Source organism: Sander vitreus, chromosome 14, assembly GCF_031162955.1.
Source record: "Sander vitreus isolate 19-12246 chromosome 14, sanVit1, whole genome shotgun sequence".
NCBI lineage: Eukaryota > Metazoa > Chordata > Actinopteri > Perciformes > Percidae > Sander > Sander vitreus.
In genome coordinates, this window is record NC_135868.1 from 24,206,052 (window position 1) to 24,224,820 (window position 18,769).

Consider the following 18,769-nt stretch of genomic DNA (forward strand, 5'->3'; position numbering starts at 1 on the left):
ACAGACTGACAGGCTAAAGGTTTTAGGGATGGGTTTGGGAGGGGTTTTATTTGGTGTGGTGTGTTCTAAATAAATAACAAAATGTAAAAAAAATGATACATAGGTTTGGATTTATTGTTCCAACTGAAATTCATTTTTTGTTATTACAGAGAGAAAGTAGGCTACCGAAAAAAACTTAGCGCTGGGTACTTGTACCCAGGGGTGTAGCACAAAATTCTGGACCCTGAATACAGGTAACCTCTATGGGCCCCTCCCTGCATCCACGGATATGTATTCTTGTGTTTTTGTGGGCCCCTCTTTCTCACATGAGGGCCTAAATACTGGGGGTCGAGGCGCAGTATATGAATTGTTAAAGTGTGGCGAGGAAACTTTGTTGCATGTTGTTCCACATTTCACTGTCTCCTTATGTCCCATCATGTCTCTAAGATCATCTATCTAATAAAAGCTGACATAGGTCATTTGATAAATTAGACATATTGCACATGCCTAGACTATTAATTATTACTCTGTACAATAATTTAGGGCTGCAACTAGCGATTATTTTCATTGCCAGTTGACCTGTCGGTTATTTAACTTGATTTATCGATTACATGTTTGGTCTATAAAATGTCAGACAATTGTAAAACAAATAAGTCGATCAGTGTTTCCCAAAGCCCAAGTTGACGTCCTCCAATGTCTTGTTTTGTCCACAACTGAAGGAGATTCAGTTTACTGTAGTAAAGAAGTGAAGAAACTACAACATTTTCATATTTAAGAAGCTGGAATCAGAGCATTTTTAAATAGTTTTTTTATAAAAAATGAGTCAAACAGAATAATTGATTATCAAAAGAGTTGGTGATTCATTTATTAGTTGACATCTAATCGATCAATCGTTACCGCTCTACAATAATTTAATTTCCACTGGGGGTTTGATTGAATCATAAAAAATGTCCAGAGAGAGCAGAGCAGAGAAGAGAGGAGTTGATCAGCTGGAGTTGTGACCATGGACTCCCGGTAATTAGTTTTCAGAGTTTTTTTGCCCTGGATTCCACCTGTCAGGCAACATACAGGTACAGGCTTCTCTATCTTATTAGCAGGTGGTAGGAGGTTACTGGGGCCGACAGAAGGCATTCAATCTATGCTTTTATTTACAGTTTATATTCTCCTAAAAAGACACTTGAATTAATGCAATAGAGATTCTTTTTTTATATATATTTCTTATTTTTATTGCATATTTTATTCCTATTCTATTTTTTTCATTCTAATCTTTTACTCTTCGTTGTCTATTTTATTTGACTTACTTATTTGACTTTGTTACATGTTGCCTAAAGTCCAAGTATTTCACTGTCTCGTACCATTTACATTGCATTGAAACATGTGAAAATAAATACCTAAAGGACACTCCCCTTTGTCTGAAAGATGAAAAACAGAGTTATTAATCACATGAAAGATAAATAACATGATACATATATCAGGTCTCTATAGATTCCACTAAAAGTTAGATTCTTAGATATATATATATATATATATATGGAATTTAAAAAAAGTCATTTATTATTCTTATGTTGCATAATTGACAGACATTGTTATTAGTATGTCAATAGTCATCTATTGTCATAACATTTTTCAGTGAAATTATTAATAAATATCATATATTCAGTATTTGGTTCAGTTTTTTATGTTTTCTGAAAAAAATGACATGGGCCATTATTTCAGGTAGGTGACGATATAAATGCAGGATATAGCATTAATGTTTTTAGGCTGAAGAACCTCTGACTGACTGACTTCATGCAATATAAAACAAAACCATAAGCCACGAAAAGGTGACACAGTGAACCTGGGTTGAGATGCTTCCATACAGATGAAGACATGGACAGGGAAAAACTGCTGATAAGTTTCCATCAGCTTCAGTCGCTGCTTGAGCACAAGAAATGTCCTTTGCTCTTTATCTCAAACACACAGATTCTGATTGATCGGCACTCTCGCTCTCTGTTGCAGTTTAACTTTGTCGGCAAACTCCTCGGGCCACGCGGGAACTCGTTAAAGAGACTACAGGAGGACACTCTCACAAAGATGTCAATTCTCGGAAAAGGATCCATGAGAGACAAAGAAAAGGTAACACTGCAGTCTGTTATTTCTTTCACACACACACACACACACACACACACACACACACACACACACCCCCGCGCTCTCCTTGCTTCTTTCACTCCTTTACCTCCACATCATTTCATCTTGGTCTGCTGCAGTCACACGGTTTGAAGTTAAGGCAGGTTAGGCTTACCTTCAAGGTGAAGAGATGTTTCAATGTAAGATGTGCAATGAAAGTCCAGCTAAACATTTGGATTTTCTAAAAACTAACGCATTTACACGAGGTGACGTTGTGCTCTTTTTCCAGTTTTCCTCAGTGTTCCAAAACAACAGTGAAGCCTCATCAAATATGAGCATCATCATTTCTAAAGTTAAATCGTGAAAACAGTTGAAAATTAATTTGAGTAATTTCCCTCCTAATTTTCTCCCAAAAAATCTGTTTGGTCAGTAAAGTGTCAGCAAAAACTGGAAAAATTTCCATAAATGTCTCGTTTAGCACGATCAGCAGTCTAAAAACCCCAAATATTTAGTTCACTATCATAAAATACTAATATAAGAAGAAACTATTGACATTTTTTTGTTACATGTCATTTTCTAAAACCATCTCATTGCAAAAATGAATGAAGCATTTAGCTGCAGCTAGTTTGTACTGTACTCAATATGTTTTACATAATTATAACATAAAAAATATGATCACATGGAGAAAATCTCATGATGAATTGTTTTTCCCTTCACTTTAACCTTCGCGCTATGGTGGTCTCATTTGAAATATTCAGATGTGAGCAGATCACCCCAGGAACTCCGACTGCGTTTGATTGACAGCTCATGGGTCACATACCGTTTTGAAAAATAGCTTCATCTTGAAAAACAAATTTCAAAAGTGTATGGAAATGTGAATGATCTTTGGGATCGCCAAACACGTCTGACATTTTTCAAAGCCTGCTTTCTCGTAGTAAACAACATACACACACAGTCCCATCAAGTGCAGACCGTACACAGGATAACACTTTCTAGATGTATGCTTTGCTTTTCCTGTAAGCTACGTCACAAGATGAGAAAAATGCTTGATATTGATTTGAACATAAAAGGACTACTTTGACTACTTTACTACTTTTTAGTAAAAGAAAAGGATGGGGTTTATGAAAAGGCTGATCTCTTGCACACGGCGCAGTGCATAGTCCGACGCAAGTGTCTTTGCTAGTTTAAGACCGACCGCGCCCGCGTCGTTTAAATAGCAAATGCACCTGCGCCCATCTGTGCGCCCATGAGTATGCTGGTCTTACAGGGAGGTGTGTTCCGGTGCATTCTTGGCGTATTGCTATCTTGAGGCAGCGGGAAGTGATCGCGCCATTGACCAACAAAAACCTGGTCTAAAGTCAATAACGCAGCATTTCATTGTTATTTTAACAGCAAATTAGTAAAATGCGCCGAGACTCATGCACAGCGCGCACACACTATGCTTGTTACACACACAGGGACGAGCAGCAGCTCACAAACATGCAAAAGATTACAAATATTAAATATTACAAATATTATGGTGCAAATCCTCCATCATAATAGCAATGCGCCAAGGTCCAAACGCGCCTGTCTTTTAAAGGGAATGGGAGATGACACTCTGATTGGTTTATTGCATGTTATACCCTAAACACACCTATGAATTAATGAAGACACTAAGTACAACCCTTTTGAACTATACGCCCGGACCCTTTTTTCCGCCGTCAAACTGGCAAAAGTGGATTTGGACTAAACGCACCTGCGCCAGGCGCTTCACGCCGTGCGCTTAGATTGTTAAAATAGGGCCCTGAAACTTAAAGTGCTCATATTATGATCATTTTCAGGTTCACCATATATTTGTTGTACTGTACATTGCTGCAGCTCCTCCTTTCCCCCTTGTGCTGAGCTCTCTGTTTTAGCTACAGAGTGAGGCATCACACTTCTGTTCCATCTTTGTTGGGAGTAGCACATGCACAGTAGCTAGGTAAGGACTACTAGCCAGTCAGAAGCAGTATGAAGGAGTGCCATGCTAGCAGCTAGGCGAGCATTATAACGTGTGTTACAAAGTGACGCACATTTGTCTCTGAAGTAAAGGCTGGACTACAATAGAGCTGTTTGGAGCAATTTGTGAACAGTGTTTTCTGTTGGAGATGGTAAGTCCCTTTGGGGTGGACTTTGGGCTTTTTCACTTTGTAAACCTATACCATGCACAAAAAGATATATAACACAATAAAGGAAAGGGAAAAAGCTAAAAAGCATAATATGAGCACTTTAAACAAAATCCAGTTGAATGACTTAAATCATGCATGATCATCCCAGTACATAAAGAGAGGATATAAATGTCTCTTTAACAGAAGAATTGATTGCAGACTGGACTGGTTAACAGAAAATAAATTGACTCCACTTGGCTTGTCTGCATCTTTCCTCTCCCTCTGTTTGCCAGGCGTGATTTGTTGGTGGCGATGATTCTCGCTATCATACTGTACAGCACATTCTATTTGATAACTGTGATCAGTAGTCTTTGATGGTCGACTCCTCTGGAGTACCTGAAGAAAAAGATCTGTCATGGAGATGTGCTGACTTCAGCAGCCGTTAACTGTCTGCACAAACCCACTGCAGGATTTATGACTGACAGCTTTCTGTCGGGGATGCTCCGTGCGCTACTACTTCATCTTTAGGGGGGGGGCGCGCAGGATACACCCAAAAAACGACTACTTTATCTTCAGCTGGTCACTGACTTTCTGTTTTCAGCCTCGCAGTGCATAGGTGGCGCCAGGGAGGGGCTTGGGGGTGCTGTAACTACCCCTAGGATTTCCATAGCACCCCCTCAGCAACCCCAAGAAATTGCTGTGGTTTAATTATAAAAACTATTTTCGTTAATGTGTTAATACTATAATTTATATTTAAAAAAAACAAAGGAATACAATAATAAAACAAACCAATTATTTTTAGAATAAAAACATGAAGCAAACACAGGTGATACTATTCGGCCAATGGGTGCAGCACACGTTCAACTTTTGACTTACACAGAAGAAGAAGAGCGCAATATTTGGAGCCGTTAGAAGAAGCGAAGTGAGTGTAACGATAGTAATGGGTCGTTTTTTACCACCTAAACGTAGGGTTGGGCATCGTTTGGATTTTAACAATTCTGATTCCAATTCCGATTCTTCCTTTCGATTCCAATTCTTATCGATTCTCGATTCCAATTCTTTGAGGGGTGGAGGTGAAACGGGTCACATGCTTATTTCACAAATAAGAGGAACGTTTTATTTTGATTCAATGGTGGTTAGCAGTTTAACCGGGCTTTTTCACCGTAAAATAAAGCCACACTAGAGCGCCGCTAACTGTGCTCCAAGGCTGCAACACAACAAGCTCCTGGCCGCCACGGAAAACCCAAACTTGCGCATGTTAAATTTGGAACCCATGATCAGATTTGAAACCAAATCCTCCAAACGATTCCAAACGATTCCACTAGAATCGTAATTTTTGAACCGATTCCAAGTAGGAATCGGTTCTCGATGGCCAATCCTACCTAAATGTCAACGTGTGGAGACTTTTTCAAAAAACCTGTAAATGAGACTGAGAGATATGGTGAACCTGTTACCAAACGGGGTGAAGAAAAGTGGCCGGCAGAAGATGGCCTGACCGCGGCAGTGATTGCTGCTGAGGATGCCTAACGTTACACTGCTGTGAATGACATTAGACCAGGGGATCGCTATCTCTGTCTTGTAGTAGAACATGTGAACATGTGTTTTACAGAACTGTGAATAAATGGATCACCGAATCCAAAGTTATCCAGCACAGGACATTGGTTTATTTATAGCCCTGAAAACGTGTTCAAAACAGGTTCAGCCGTTCGCCCTCAGTGGGGTACTTCGACATATTAAGTCACTACAGATATGAGTAACGTTACATCATTGTTACCATGTGTGCAAGTATGAATACTGTGAGGATGCACAATATTTTGTTTCATTGTCTACATCGCGATGTGCGCATGCGCGATAGTCACATCGCCGGACGTTGCGATGTTGACGCTACAACTTCTTTGCTGCTTGATAAAAAAGAAACGGCCGATTAATCGGTCGACCTCTAGGCAGAGACACTGCAAAGAAACTTGGATAATTGCTCATATATATGCTGCTGCAGGACCTTGATCTGGTGTTGACACCAATGTGAGTGCAGAGAGGTTGAAAGGCGCCGAGCTGTCGGAGTCAGAGTCTCCCCGCCTGGTTGTCCTGTCGCTGTCAGAGTGGGATGATGTAAAGGCATCCGTATCTCCGCGCCCCCATTCTCGTTAGCGCCGTGATTAACTCATCCATTTTCCTCCCTGGGACTCCACTCCACTCCCACTTTAATTTTCCTTATAGACAAAACAATCACTTTGTTTCACTTTTGGTCAGGTTTAATTGCCAGCCGAAATACCTTCATTGTGTGAAAGGACTGCTCTGGATATGTAAGGACTGTCCGACACGGAAAAATTAACCGAGCTGTGTGTGCTTGCAAATAAATTTTAGGTCCATTATCATTTGCAGGTCTAGAGATAATATAATTGAAATCACATTTACAAGCATATGAATTATGGGAGAGAAAGTTTAGGCTGACAGTGCTTTGCAACAAATTACCCATTTTATTGTATTTACCAGCTTACAGGCTTGCTACGTCCATCTATGGACATTGTCATATGAGTCGATGGCACTCCCACTCATACAGTACAGTAGCTGTTCAGTCTATTGTTTTTTTGCCTCATTGTTTTATTCTTTTGTCATTGCCAGTGTCTTAATGGATTTCATTGCTCTTTCCCTTCACCTTTTGCAAACTCAAGCATTCATTAATTTTTCTTGGGATTTTATTTGTGTCTTCCCTAAAGGTGAATAAATGAATGAATTCAATGAATGAATGAATGAATGATTGAACGAAATGTTTATTTTCATGTCTGGCCACTTACACGGCCCATCCATTATAGGATTATTCAGACACATTTTAAATAAACAATGTTCTAGCGCTGACACTAACAAAATGTATGCGTAAAGGTTACAAGTATAAAATAAAACAAACAAACAAACCATAAATACAGAGTAAATACTAGAGATACCGCCTAACATACCGATACCGCCTAAAACGCTGGTATCACTATCAAGAAGTACTGGAGTTAATGCACCGATCCGATACCACGTAATAAAGCCCTAAAGAAAATCTACGTTAAAGTAGTTTATTTATGTTCTTTTTCCGTTATAACTGACTGTCAAACTGAAGAATAATAGATTGTTCTGTGACATTCATTGTTTGTGTTTGTTCATGTTTCACAAAGAGTTTAACCTGAGCCAGACCGACAACAAAGATAGAAATCATATCACATCCATACAGGGATAGTAGTATACAGTTGTGAAACATAATAAAATATATGACACACTGGTATCGGATCAGTACTCGGTATCGGCCGATACGCAAGTTCAGGTATCAGAATCGGTATCGGGAAGCAAAAAATGGTATCGGGCCATCTCTAGTAAATACAGGTAGGGTACTAACTAGTGCTGTCAGTTAAAGGCCTTATTAACAGCGTTAACGCAAACCCATTTTGGGAAAACTACAACACCACACCGGATCTAGCTAGACCAGAAACAAAACAACAGGCACGCCGCACACACTTGTTTGCGAGCCGGCCAAAGAGTAGTAGGCTAACGTTACGTTTTGAGTGGATGGCGAGCGCGAGACGCCGAAATGGATGCCAATAAGATTCTGAATGGAAAGTTTACTTTTAAAAAGTTGCCAAATGGTTCCACTGACAAGACCAAAGTGATCTGTGTGTTTTGTCGTTGTGAACTGAGCTATCATCGCAGCACGTCGTCTGAAATATCACTTGATGGCCAAGCACACAGCTGATGCAAATTCTCCGCCCCCTCGTCAAAGCCGTTACATTGTGTGAGAGATTATTTGCTCCAAGTGAGAATGTTAGTGTGAAATTGAACACTACAGTATGCCAGTGTTGTTTTCAATAAAAAAACATTTGCACAAAGCAAACCGATCCACTTTTTCATGTTGATAAGAGCATTAAAATGAGAAAAAATAATGGGACAAAAGGAAATCTAGGAACATTTACAATAGATAAAAATGTGCGATTAATTGCGATTAATTGAGAGTTAACTATGACATTAATGCGATTAAATATTTGAATCGTTTGACAGCACTAGTACTAACATAAATTGAACATTTCAAAATAAAACCCTTTCAGATCAAAATAAACTGGACTGGGGACTGGACTTAGGGCTGGACAATATATCGTGTTATTTTTTTATATCGTCGTTGAAATATTAACCGGCGCACCAAACACTTCGCGAAAGGCTGCGACACACCGCAAAAGACACCCAGAGAGTTTCTGCGCCAGCCGAAATCAAATATCCCACATCTGCTTGAGCCAAGTTATATCGTTATCGAGGTATTCAACAATAGTATAGCCTATCGCATAGTTTCCTCATATAGTGCAGCCCTAGTACAAGTACAAAATAAACAGATTAGGAAGATACTGTAGGTATTCCAAATAAGTAGTAAAGAAGGACAGACTGGAGAGAGAGAACGGGAGAGGGAGAGAGATAAACGGTATCGGTGGTGCTGGGCTAGGTGTTGTTGTTCTTCTTTGCAAAATATCCTGATGCACAGAAAGTGATGGTTTATTTGGAATAAAGGTATGAATATTTTATTTACATGTCATGCCACTATGTGACCCATCCCACACGGAATTACATGACACCAATAAAAAAGACATTTCATCCACAGCTTCTGGCCCAATGTCCACACACAACATACTCGGGTTAGGGGGGGAACGAATTTCTGTTATTCTTTTTTTTTATCATACTTTTATTCATTATGTATGTTTGTTTTTTTTAAACGTTCAAGATAAAGATTCCATTTCCAGAATAACACAACGCTGTGGAGGTAGGTCTGACAATGGATAGTCTATATATCTACGTTGTTTAATTTCTGGGATTGTTCAGGTGCCGCTGAAAATTCCGCCAGATGTCCGTCACCTTCCTCTTTCTTTGTGTTGGCGTTCTAAACTCCGGTGGATTTCTGAGGACTATGGTTAACTGCTCCTCAGATCTCTGCAGGGTAAATCCAGACAGCTAGCTAGACTATCTGTCCAATCTGACAACTTTCGAACGTACACGTTCCACCGAAACAAGTTCCTTCCCGAGGCTATTGAGCTTAGTGGGCCCAAGACGATTGTCAATGCCAATAAACCAGAGCACGTTATCTCGGAGTGCTGTGTGTACTAGCCAGACCCTCCTCCACAGCGCTGTGAAGAGAGGTCTGGTAATGCAAGACTAGACAATGCAAGACTACCTTTGGACTCCAACTGGCCGTTGAATAAAGAGCAGTGATTGGTCGGTAGATCTGAGGGGTCTGGAGGTGGAAAGGCTGAGCTGAGATATAAACGCTTGCCTTTCAGTTCATTCAGTGCTTTAAAAACATGAAATAATCGTGTTCAATCAATTGTGTATATTACTGATAACCAGTGAAGGGCATATACAGTATGGCCTCTCTTATTACTGATACAGGACAAGCTGGTAGATAGATGTCATCAAAATACATATATGTAGATGTTGGAAGTGTGGGGTGAACAAGGCTGATAGAGCTGTGCAGTTTGTATTACAGAATGATAGAATCTGCCCCTATTTCCCTGCGTCTGTCCTTAATTTGATTTCAATGTGAATGCTCCGAGCTTGACATTATTCTTTACCTCTTAAGCTCCGCCTCCAGGAGCTCCTGCATCCACAGCAGCATGGCCTTCTGTTTCCAGGGAGAACGGCTTTTCATAAGCAGATTTACAGAGGGAAAAAAAGAAAGTAAACAGGAGGAAGATGCTGCCAGTAGATATGAGAAACAGACAGCTGTAATCTCCCACCGTGGGCTACTTAGCTGCTATAGGACTGCTGGATCACCGATGCTTCTTATCAGCGCTGGGGGAGGGGTCCCCATTATATGAAATCTGCTATCATATATACAGTATCCTATGCAAATGATGTGATCACACATACAGATTGGTTTCATACCAAATTACAGTATATATCCACAATGCATATAACATTGACACTGCACATGTGAATACAGATTGAATACAGATGGAATGAATGAATTGTATGGTTTATTTCGCTTTACATTATAATAAACAAATCATGACAATCTGTGTGACTACGCAATTGACAAAACATTATACATATTTAGACCAGTCCATTTCACACAATAGCACTCACACAATTAACAACCAAAAAAGGAATAGGCTGAAGCCTAAGGCTTCTTATTGCCTATCCTAAACAATCCATAAGATAACCCAAAATATCAGCAAGAAAAAAAGAAAGAAGAATAAAGATATGAACAAAAAAAGGAAGAAAAAATAAGAAAAAAAACAACCAAATTTACAAAAAAGATTGAGTAAAAAAACAATTTTTTAAAGAAAGGGAAGTCCTCAGATGTCACATGCTGACTGGATATGTTAAATGTGCTGACTGATGATAGTTAAAGCACACAATAATGATTGTTTTTCATATATATATATATATATATATATATATATATATATATATATATATATATATATATATATGAAAAACAATTTATTTTTTTTTACATGCAAATAAACCAAGGAACACATGAAAGGGAAAACTGCTCGACACTGGCAGCTCCGGCAGGGCTGGTGCTATGCGCAAAGGAGCCCTCTGCTCGTAAAGCACAGATTTATGGGGGAAATTAACATATCATTAACATACCACAGGCACTCTTAAAGGAAGGTTATTTATAATTAGGTGACATCAGAGACACTGACTTGCATGGTGCTGGAGAGGGAGAAGGGGAAGAGGAAGTTGTCACCATTGGAAAGGCCCCGGAGAAGAAGTTTTTCTTTTTTGTTGAAATGGAGAAACTGGGACGCCAAACCTGCTGTTTCCTTTGTGTAATGTGTTGGGAGTCATTTGGGGGTTTTGCTGTCCTATTTCTCGGCATCAATAACATTATACTGGCCTGCTTCTGTCGGCCCTGAATGGCCTGTGCAACCCCTTACTGTTTACATGCTATATTTTACTGTTGCAGTAATAAAGATACATCTGCTTTACTTTCAGGGATCTGAGTATACAGTAACTAAAACAACAAATGCATGCTCTTTTAGCATCTACCCTATTGTAAAAAAAACCTGTAACAAGCTACAGGTTGACGGCCTCTGTGGTGGAGACTCCAGCAAAGATGGCGGAGTTGTTGTCAGCTACTGAAAAACTGCTCCAGGTAGTGAAGTATGCATGAAAATAAAGATGTCATGTAAAATACAAGTCTGTTGCAGCAGTTGTTTTCAACAGACTTTATGGGCAGTGTCAGCAACCATATGTCTGACCTGACAAGCTGATCGACATCTTGCGATCGACATCAGGTTTTGTAAAACACCAACATAATCGAGACAGTATTTTGAAATAGATAGATAGATAGATAGATAGATGGCAGGCATTTTCTGCCATATGTTGGTCAATCGGTTTTCCACTTTGGTCCAGACTGACTGGATGGTAACATACTAAACTAGGATGATGATCACAGTCAGAAGGGTCAGTCCTCTTATAAGGTACTTTGGAGATCCAATTACAGCATTGAGTCAGGGCTGTAGTCAAGTCCACCTTTGTCCAGTCCAAGACCAGGGATCTCATTTATAAACATGGCGTACGCACAAAACGTGCGTACGCCACTTCCCACGCAAAGGTTGTTTTGGAGACAATGGGAATTGGCGTCGCAGATGGTGAGGTGGTGAACTGAAGTCAGACTGCAGAAAGTAAATGTTGGAAGAAAGATTACTCATAATATTTTCAAGTATTGATGTCTCACACACATTTATTTCACTCTATATCATCCACGTTATCATGAAGATTAAATCCAGAAGTGTTATTTGAGCTTTTACTGTTCCATAAACACCTTGTAAAATCCAACTCAAATCTTAAACAAAAATGTTTTCTTAATATTTAATCGGCACAGGAGGAGGAGATGGCCCGACTGCATGGAATACAGGATAGCATCAAATACCCTAGCATTAGATAGTGTAAATAACTAAATATCTGTCTTTAATACTGTGCATATATCATCAAATGTCAAAGTCTGGAAATACAGCAGTTAAGCTCTCGCGCAATCGTTACCCTTAATGTCCTCATTATCAGTCCGAACTTTAATACTGTTTGTGACAAAACCTGCATAAAGAAAAGTATGTTTGCCTATTAGACTTTGTCTTCATCTTCAAATTGTATCTCGGGTTGGGGGATACCACTAGCTGATGCTGTGATTTTGGCAAGGTGTTAACAATCACAAATTGTTGTAAACATATAAATACTGCGGTGACCCCCTGTGTGTAATGTTGCATGATGGCACTGCTGGCCCTGCAGGAGGACTACGCCAATGGAAGAATCAGGAGAGAAAGAGGCTTCAGGGACCATGACGATGACTGGCTAATATGCCAATTTAAATTCCCTAAAGATGTGCTCTTGGATCTATGTACTGAGTAGAGTAGAGCTGGCAATGTGCCGGGACCGTGCTATCCCCGTCCAAATACAGGTCCTCGCCACTCTGGGGGCAACTGGCTGTTTCCAGAGGGAAATGTCAGACAGCAGTGTGTTATATAAATATTCTATATAATCTTCAACTTCTTCACTACGGCTTTTTTGGATTTAATATATAGTTCTGTTAGATCTTATCGTATAGGTCTGGTATATCGAAGCTGTCTCCAAGTGCCGTAATGCCTGCCGTTTTGGACGGTATTATTAATATAGGTAGTCTATATATCAGGTTCAGTACACTGTGCGAGAACGGGCCGAAATTATAATTCAATTTGCAGCAATTTTGTGGGTAATCTGTGATTTATAAAGGAAACATTGTTTACAGACGCACGGTTTTATAAATCAGAATCTTTTTTTGGCGTACCCCATTTTGGGCTTTTGGGAGTACGTACACTTTTAGTAAGGATCCTACGCACAGTTTTATAAATGAGACCCCTGGAGATTGAGTCAAGATCGAGTCCAAAAAGGGTCGAGTCTAAGTAAAGACCCAGTCCAAATGAGAGACCACAGTCAAGACTGATAAAGAAAGGATCAAATTAGGCCACATTATGAACTTAAGTATAAATACTTCACTTGCCACATAAAGCTGAAGTGCAACTTTAAATATTAGATGTTGAGTCTTTTTATTCTGGTGTAACAAGAACATTCTGGGCTGCCGATGGAAAATGTAACAAATAACAAGCAACACGTCACTAAAAACTGACATGTTCACATTATTGAACTTATTACTTTTCCTGAAGAATCCATAGTACAAAGTGCTCGCTGACATTGTGTCTGTGGCCAAAATGATTGATGCCTGATGATTGAGGCATATGATGCAGCCAGGCGTATACCAGGCGACCAATACCAATGGCTGTTCTAGATGGATTTTAAATGAAACCAATACCTGTTTTCTGAAGAAGCACACTTCATCAATGGTTTTGTTTTGAAAGAGGAAGATACTTTAGAAAAAAAGCATATAGTGCTGGACTCGGTCAAGACAATACAATATACAATATTTGGCAAGTCCAACGGCCAAGTCCGAGACAAGTCAGAGTCCAAATACTAACCAGTCCAAGACAAGTCCGAAACAATAGAATAATGTCTTGAGGACGAGTACTACAGCCCTGGTAGCAGTATATACATGTTTGTAAGAGGCAGGGTTTCATTGATGGATACCATCTAAAACTATGTATTTAAGGTAATAATCCTTCAGATCCCTACTCTTTGGCACAGTGTGTTGACTGCTGTGGTCTTGACTGCTGTGGATTAATTTCCCATTAATCACTTGCTAGTCAAGTACAGGGTGTCCAGTTTTGTCACATTTTATTATATTACACCAAAACTAAGTATCTTGCATTATCAAGTATATTCTTGCCTCCCAAAGTTGCTGAATTTATTTCAAAAGAGCTGCAGCGATCACATAGATGAGCTAAAATGCGACAAGCAGAGATATTAATTTCAAGTGCATGAGAACACATACTTTATCTGTACATTTGTTACGAGGACAGGCAGCAGGAAAAAAGCAATCAATTAAATGTGAAAGCCGCAGTAGAAAGGATTGTAGGAATTGCCGGTGCGCCACATACATATTTCCTGTCAGTCCTTTCGTAACTCTCCAGCACCGAAGCATCACACCTCATTATGTAACTGTTATGGAAAAACTCCCTGCAGTAAATCCTTGCCGAAATCCAGAGAAAAAAAAAACAAGATAAATGTTGCTGACTGTGACAGCTAACTAGAGCTCATTCCCTAGACGGAGGATATATGATATCAAACTTCTTTTTTTTGTGTTTTTTTTGTTCTATCAGGAAGAAGAGCTACGGCAAAGCGGCGAGGCCAAATATCACCACCTGAACGAAGACCTGCACGTCCTCATCGAGGTGTTCGCCCCGCCGGCTGAGGCCTACGCCAGGATGGGTCACGCTTTGGAGGAGATCAAGAAGTTTCTCATACCAGTATGTTCCCTTCTTTCAAAACACACACACAACTTTATTCTCGAGCAGCTCCGCTCAAAATAAGAAATAAAAAGAAAAATACACACAGAGTTAGACAACAATTACACATCTATAACACACACACACACACACACACACACACACACACACTTCCTGAATCTCTTTCCAGCTGCTCTCTGTGTCCACCCGATACATTTTCAGCCTGTCCACAGTGAAGTGAGTGGGTAACGGCTGAGACAACCTGCTCTTTCGCTCACACTCTTTGTCCGTTACTTAAACTGTAATTCTGTCTGTGGCAAGCGTCTGATTCAGTGTGTGTCAGGCTGACCACGGGTTCTTAAACGTTTTTAAAAGGCTTACATTTGATTTTGTAAAAATAAAGCCTTAAAAGTTTGAAATTTCATTTACAAAGTTTTGAACTTCTTTCTTATCCTTTCTTTCATAGGATTAAATAAATCTCAACAAAAAAATAAAGAATGTGTGAGTACAAACGCACTTCACAAAAAAAGTTGTATTAAATTCAGATAACGTTACTTGGTAAATACTTCTTTTCTCAGGCTTAAAATCCTCATTGTTTTTTCATCATATGGCCGTGAAGTTGGCATTACGTTTCATCACTGGTGGCATTAAAATGGGAAGGGAATGCCTTAAAAGTCTTAAATTCAACTTGGAGAATCCTGGGGGTACCCTGGTGTGTGACATCCTGAGTGGGAAGTTGTGGGAATAACAGGAACAGGAGAGAGCAGGAGGGGATCCCTGCATGGGCCGAACTCTCTTTGGAGCTTATTTACTTTTCCTCCATTCATTATAGATGATCTCGCCAATGCTCCGAGCTGTAATGAATTACACCTCACCATTAATTATCAGCAGACCCCCCCCCCCCACCCCGCTCCATGTTACCTTGTCCCACTGTTTCTGTAAAACATATTTATTGATTCGGCGGACACATGACAATCATATCAATCACTTTATGATTCAAGACCTATTTTCATGTTAATTATGTCTTTTAATTTAGTGGCAAAAAACAACTGCATGAGGAGATAAAGGCAAACAGGGTCCCGGAGATTTATCAACGGGGAGATCTTGCTGCCTCAGGAACAGCGGTCACAGCAGTACTGTAAAGTACATTAATTAGATATTCCCGGGGCTTTAGCCCTGGAGATAAAGGACAGAATTTAATACAGTGTAATTGAAAGCGAGTCTATTGCTGTCTGTGTTTGTGCGAGTGTGTGAACACGCTGCCTCTCTGTGTGCAGGATTACAATGATGAGATCAGACAGGCCCAGCTGCAGGAGCTCACATACCTGAACGGTGGCTCAGAGGATGCCAAGGTGCCATCGGTGAGGGGCAAGCCAGTCGCCCGTGCAAGAGGGACACCTGTTCCAGGGCCTCCCAGGTAACCTGCATCCAAGTGTGTGTGTGTGTGTGTATAGGTGCACTTTAGTTCAGCTGGGTAATGGGTATTATTTACAGTTGAGGAGCTACTGGAAGGTTTTTTTTATGGATTTGTACAGTATTCTGTTGCGTTTTCAGAGTTAATGGTGTCATTTACAGTTACAGCACATTTACGACCTGTTTCTATTTAGGCCCGTCTTTTTGTTGTTTTATCAATACAGTACAAGATATGGATGTCACATCAAAATTTACAGTTTTTCAGTCTTTATTTCGTTATAGAGAACTGGGCCAGAATTAGTAGATGTGTCAGTGCAAATGTTGACTACAATTCTCAATAAATCACAACTATACTATATATATATATATATATATATATATATATATATATATATATATATATATATATATGTAGACAGTGCTTCTACAGCGCCGTTACAGTCATTCCCCGAGTGCAATGACGGTGCAGAGACTACGAGAGTGCAGCTGAGAAAGCAATGAATTGAAAGCAACCAATCAGAGCAGACTGGGCTTTTTCAGGAGGGGGGCTTAAAGAGCCCGGGGCCAAAACGGAGCGTTTCAGACAGAGGGTGAATACAGTTATATTCAGACAGACAGTATGAGAAAAATAATGTGTTTTTTGAACATTAAAGCATGTAAACATGTTGTAGAAGAAACCCCAAGTAAGTATGATCCTGAATGTGATTATAATATGGCACCTTTAACCTGACTGACAGGAAGCACAGTGTATTAGGGATGTCACGAGAACCGATACTTCGGTACCAGCTCGGTACCAAAATTCTGAAAACGTGCCAGTCTGGGAGTTCCGGGTGAACTCATGAAAGACGGTACCGTACGCTGGCTGTGTGGTGATGCCAGGCTTTAAAGCAACGGGCTGTGGGGTCCAGAAGACTGACGTTTTTGTTTTTGTAAATCACGCTCTCCACCCCCTCCACTCCACACCATAACAGAAAGTTGAAACTAAAAGAAAACACTGAAAGAAGAGTGACATGACGCAAAAAAATTTTTAAATAAAGGAATTCATGTTTAAGTATTATTATCTTTTTCTTCCTTTTTTTTTTTTTTTTTACACACACACTGTGGACTTTAGTATTGAGTATTGTGTACTTTTTTTGGTATCGGTACCGAATACTAGATTTTTGGTATCGTGATATCCCTACAGTGTATGATACACATGTATATGTACTCACACATACAGATATCATATGATTCCAATATGACATACACAATTCACTGAAAAAAAACACTGAAATAAAACGTAGAACTAGGCAACCAAATGCTTCCTGTTTAATGTGGCGATCATTCTCTCTGGAAGTTATTTGTCATATTCTACAAGAATAAACGACAGCAAATAGCTTCTTCAGAAGGCAGAAAAATGAGCACTGATATTTCCAACTCTGCTGACTGTGTGCAGACCTCAGCAGGAACTACAAAGAAGAGGCAGAAACCATATATGATTGGCATAAAAGTACAAACCAAAGCACTGCTGCTTCCAGTTAAAGTTGCACTGTGCACATGGCTACCTACTGTATTTACTGAAATTCCCAGGTTTCCTGTGCGGCAAAGCAAACCAACTGGAAATAAGAGCCTGAACATCTCACGCTGGCCAGTCCAGCTTCCTCTGGACGGAGCTGCCAATAAAGCTTAAACTCATTCCCAGCCACACCTCTTGGCTTCTATCCATTTCTATATTTTACTCCCTTCCCATCATCTTATACTATTCCATATAAAACAATTACTCTGAATCTGATCATCTTTTCCTGCTCTCTATTGTACCTGTCATACTGCTCCACATGTTTAGTAAGGTTGTATTCCTGAAAGATGGCAGCTCTCCTTGTGGATGAGACCAGTAGCATACGCTTTAAACTCTGCAGTTAGGCACAGCTTGCTAATTGAATGGGAAATAAAGAGACAATTTTATGCTCCACTTTTTCCGCCTTGCTTGAAAAATGAAATCCTTACTATAAAATAAAAGAGTGAAGAAAGAAAAGTAGCATGCGGCTACTGGGCCAGCAGTTTTGGGACCCCTGATTCAGACCACATCTTCTCTTTATAGTATAAGTTATAATACTTAAGATTTCAGTCCTGGTTGATTTGGCAACGCCTGTGGCCACGGTCCGGGGCGGGGCTTCCTGTGTGGAGTTTGCATATTCTCGCCGTATCACGTGGGTTTTCTCCAGGTGTTCTATTTTCCTCCCACTACTCAAAACATGTATGTTAGGTAGGGCTGCTCTATTTATGGGGGAAAAGATCACAATCACAATTATTTTGGTCAATATTGAAATCATTAACAATGACCAAAATTTGGAAAGATTTTGTATTTATTGAACTTTAAAAAAAAACAGTGAAACAAGTAAACAAATCAACAGTGAAGACACCTTGAACTGTGAATCTTCCCATAATACTTGACCTTTTTGAATTCCCCTTCACAACATGATATCATGACTTTGCGTAAACATACACGCCACTTTCTGGCGTGTTATCGCGAGGCTACGTGTTATCGCGAGGCTACGTGTTATCGCGAGGCTACGTGTTATCGCGAGGCTACGTGTTATCGCGAGGCTATGGTTGCATTTAGGAAAACCTGACACGCGGAATGGGTTTAGGAAAAGAACAACTGGTTGGGTTTAGGAAAAGAACAAACATGGAAAGGAAACGTCACGCGCGGGTCACGATCCCCGGTCTCCTGTGTGAAAGTCCTGTGTTTGACCCATCCTCCACCCCCGACCAACCTCCCTATGCGGATTTTCGCCCTTTCATACTACTCGCTACGGCGTCAAT

General features: G+C 40.0%; 1 protein-coding gene across 1 annotated transcript in view; it reads left to right on the top strand.

Moving 5' to 3' along the window:
- Positions 1–18,769, top strand: part of khdrbs3 (KH domain containing, RNA binding, signal transduction associated 3) — a 127,780-nt gene that overhangs the window by 66,728 nt on the left and 42,283 nt on the right. The window contains exons 3-5 of the mRNA XM_078267615.1: positions 1,978–2,094; positions 14,429–14,575; positions 15,832–15,971. Coding sequence (XP_078123741.1) covers positions 1,978–2,094; positions 14,429–14,575; positions 15,832–15,971 — 404 coding nt within the window. The remainder of the gene's footprint in view (positions 1–1,977; positions 2,095–14,428; positions 14,576–15,831; positions 15,972–18,769) is intronic.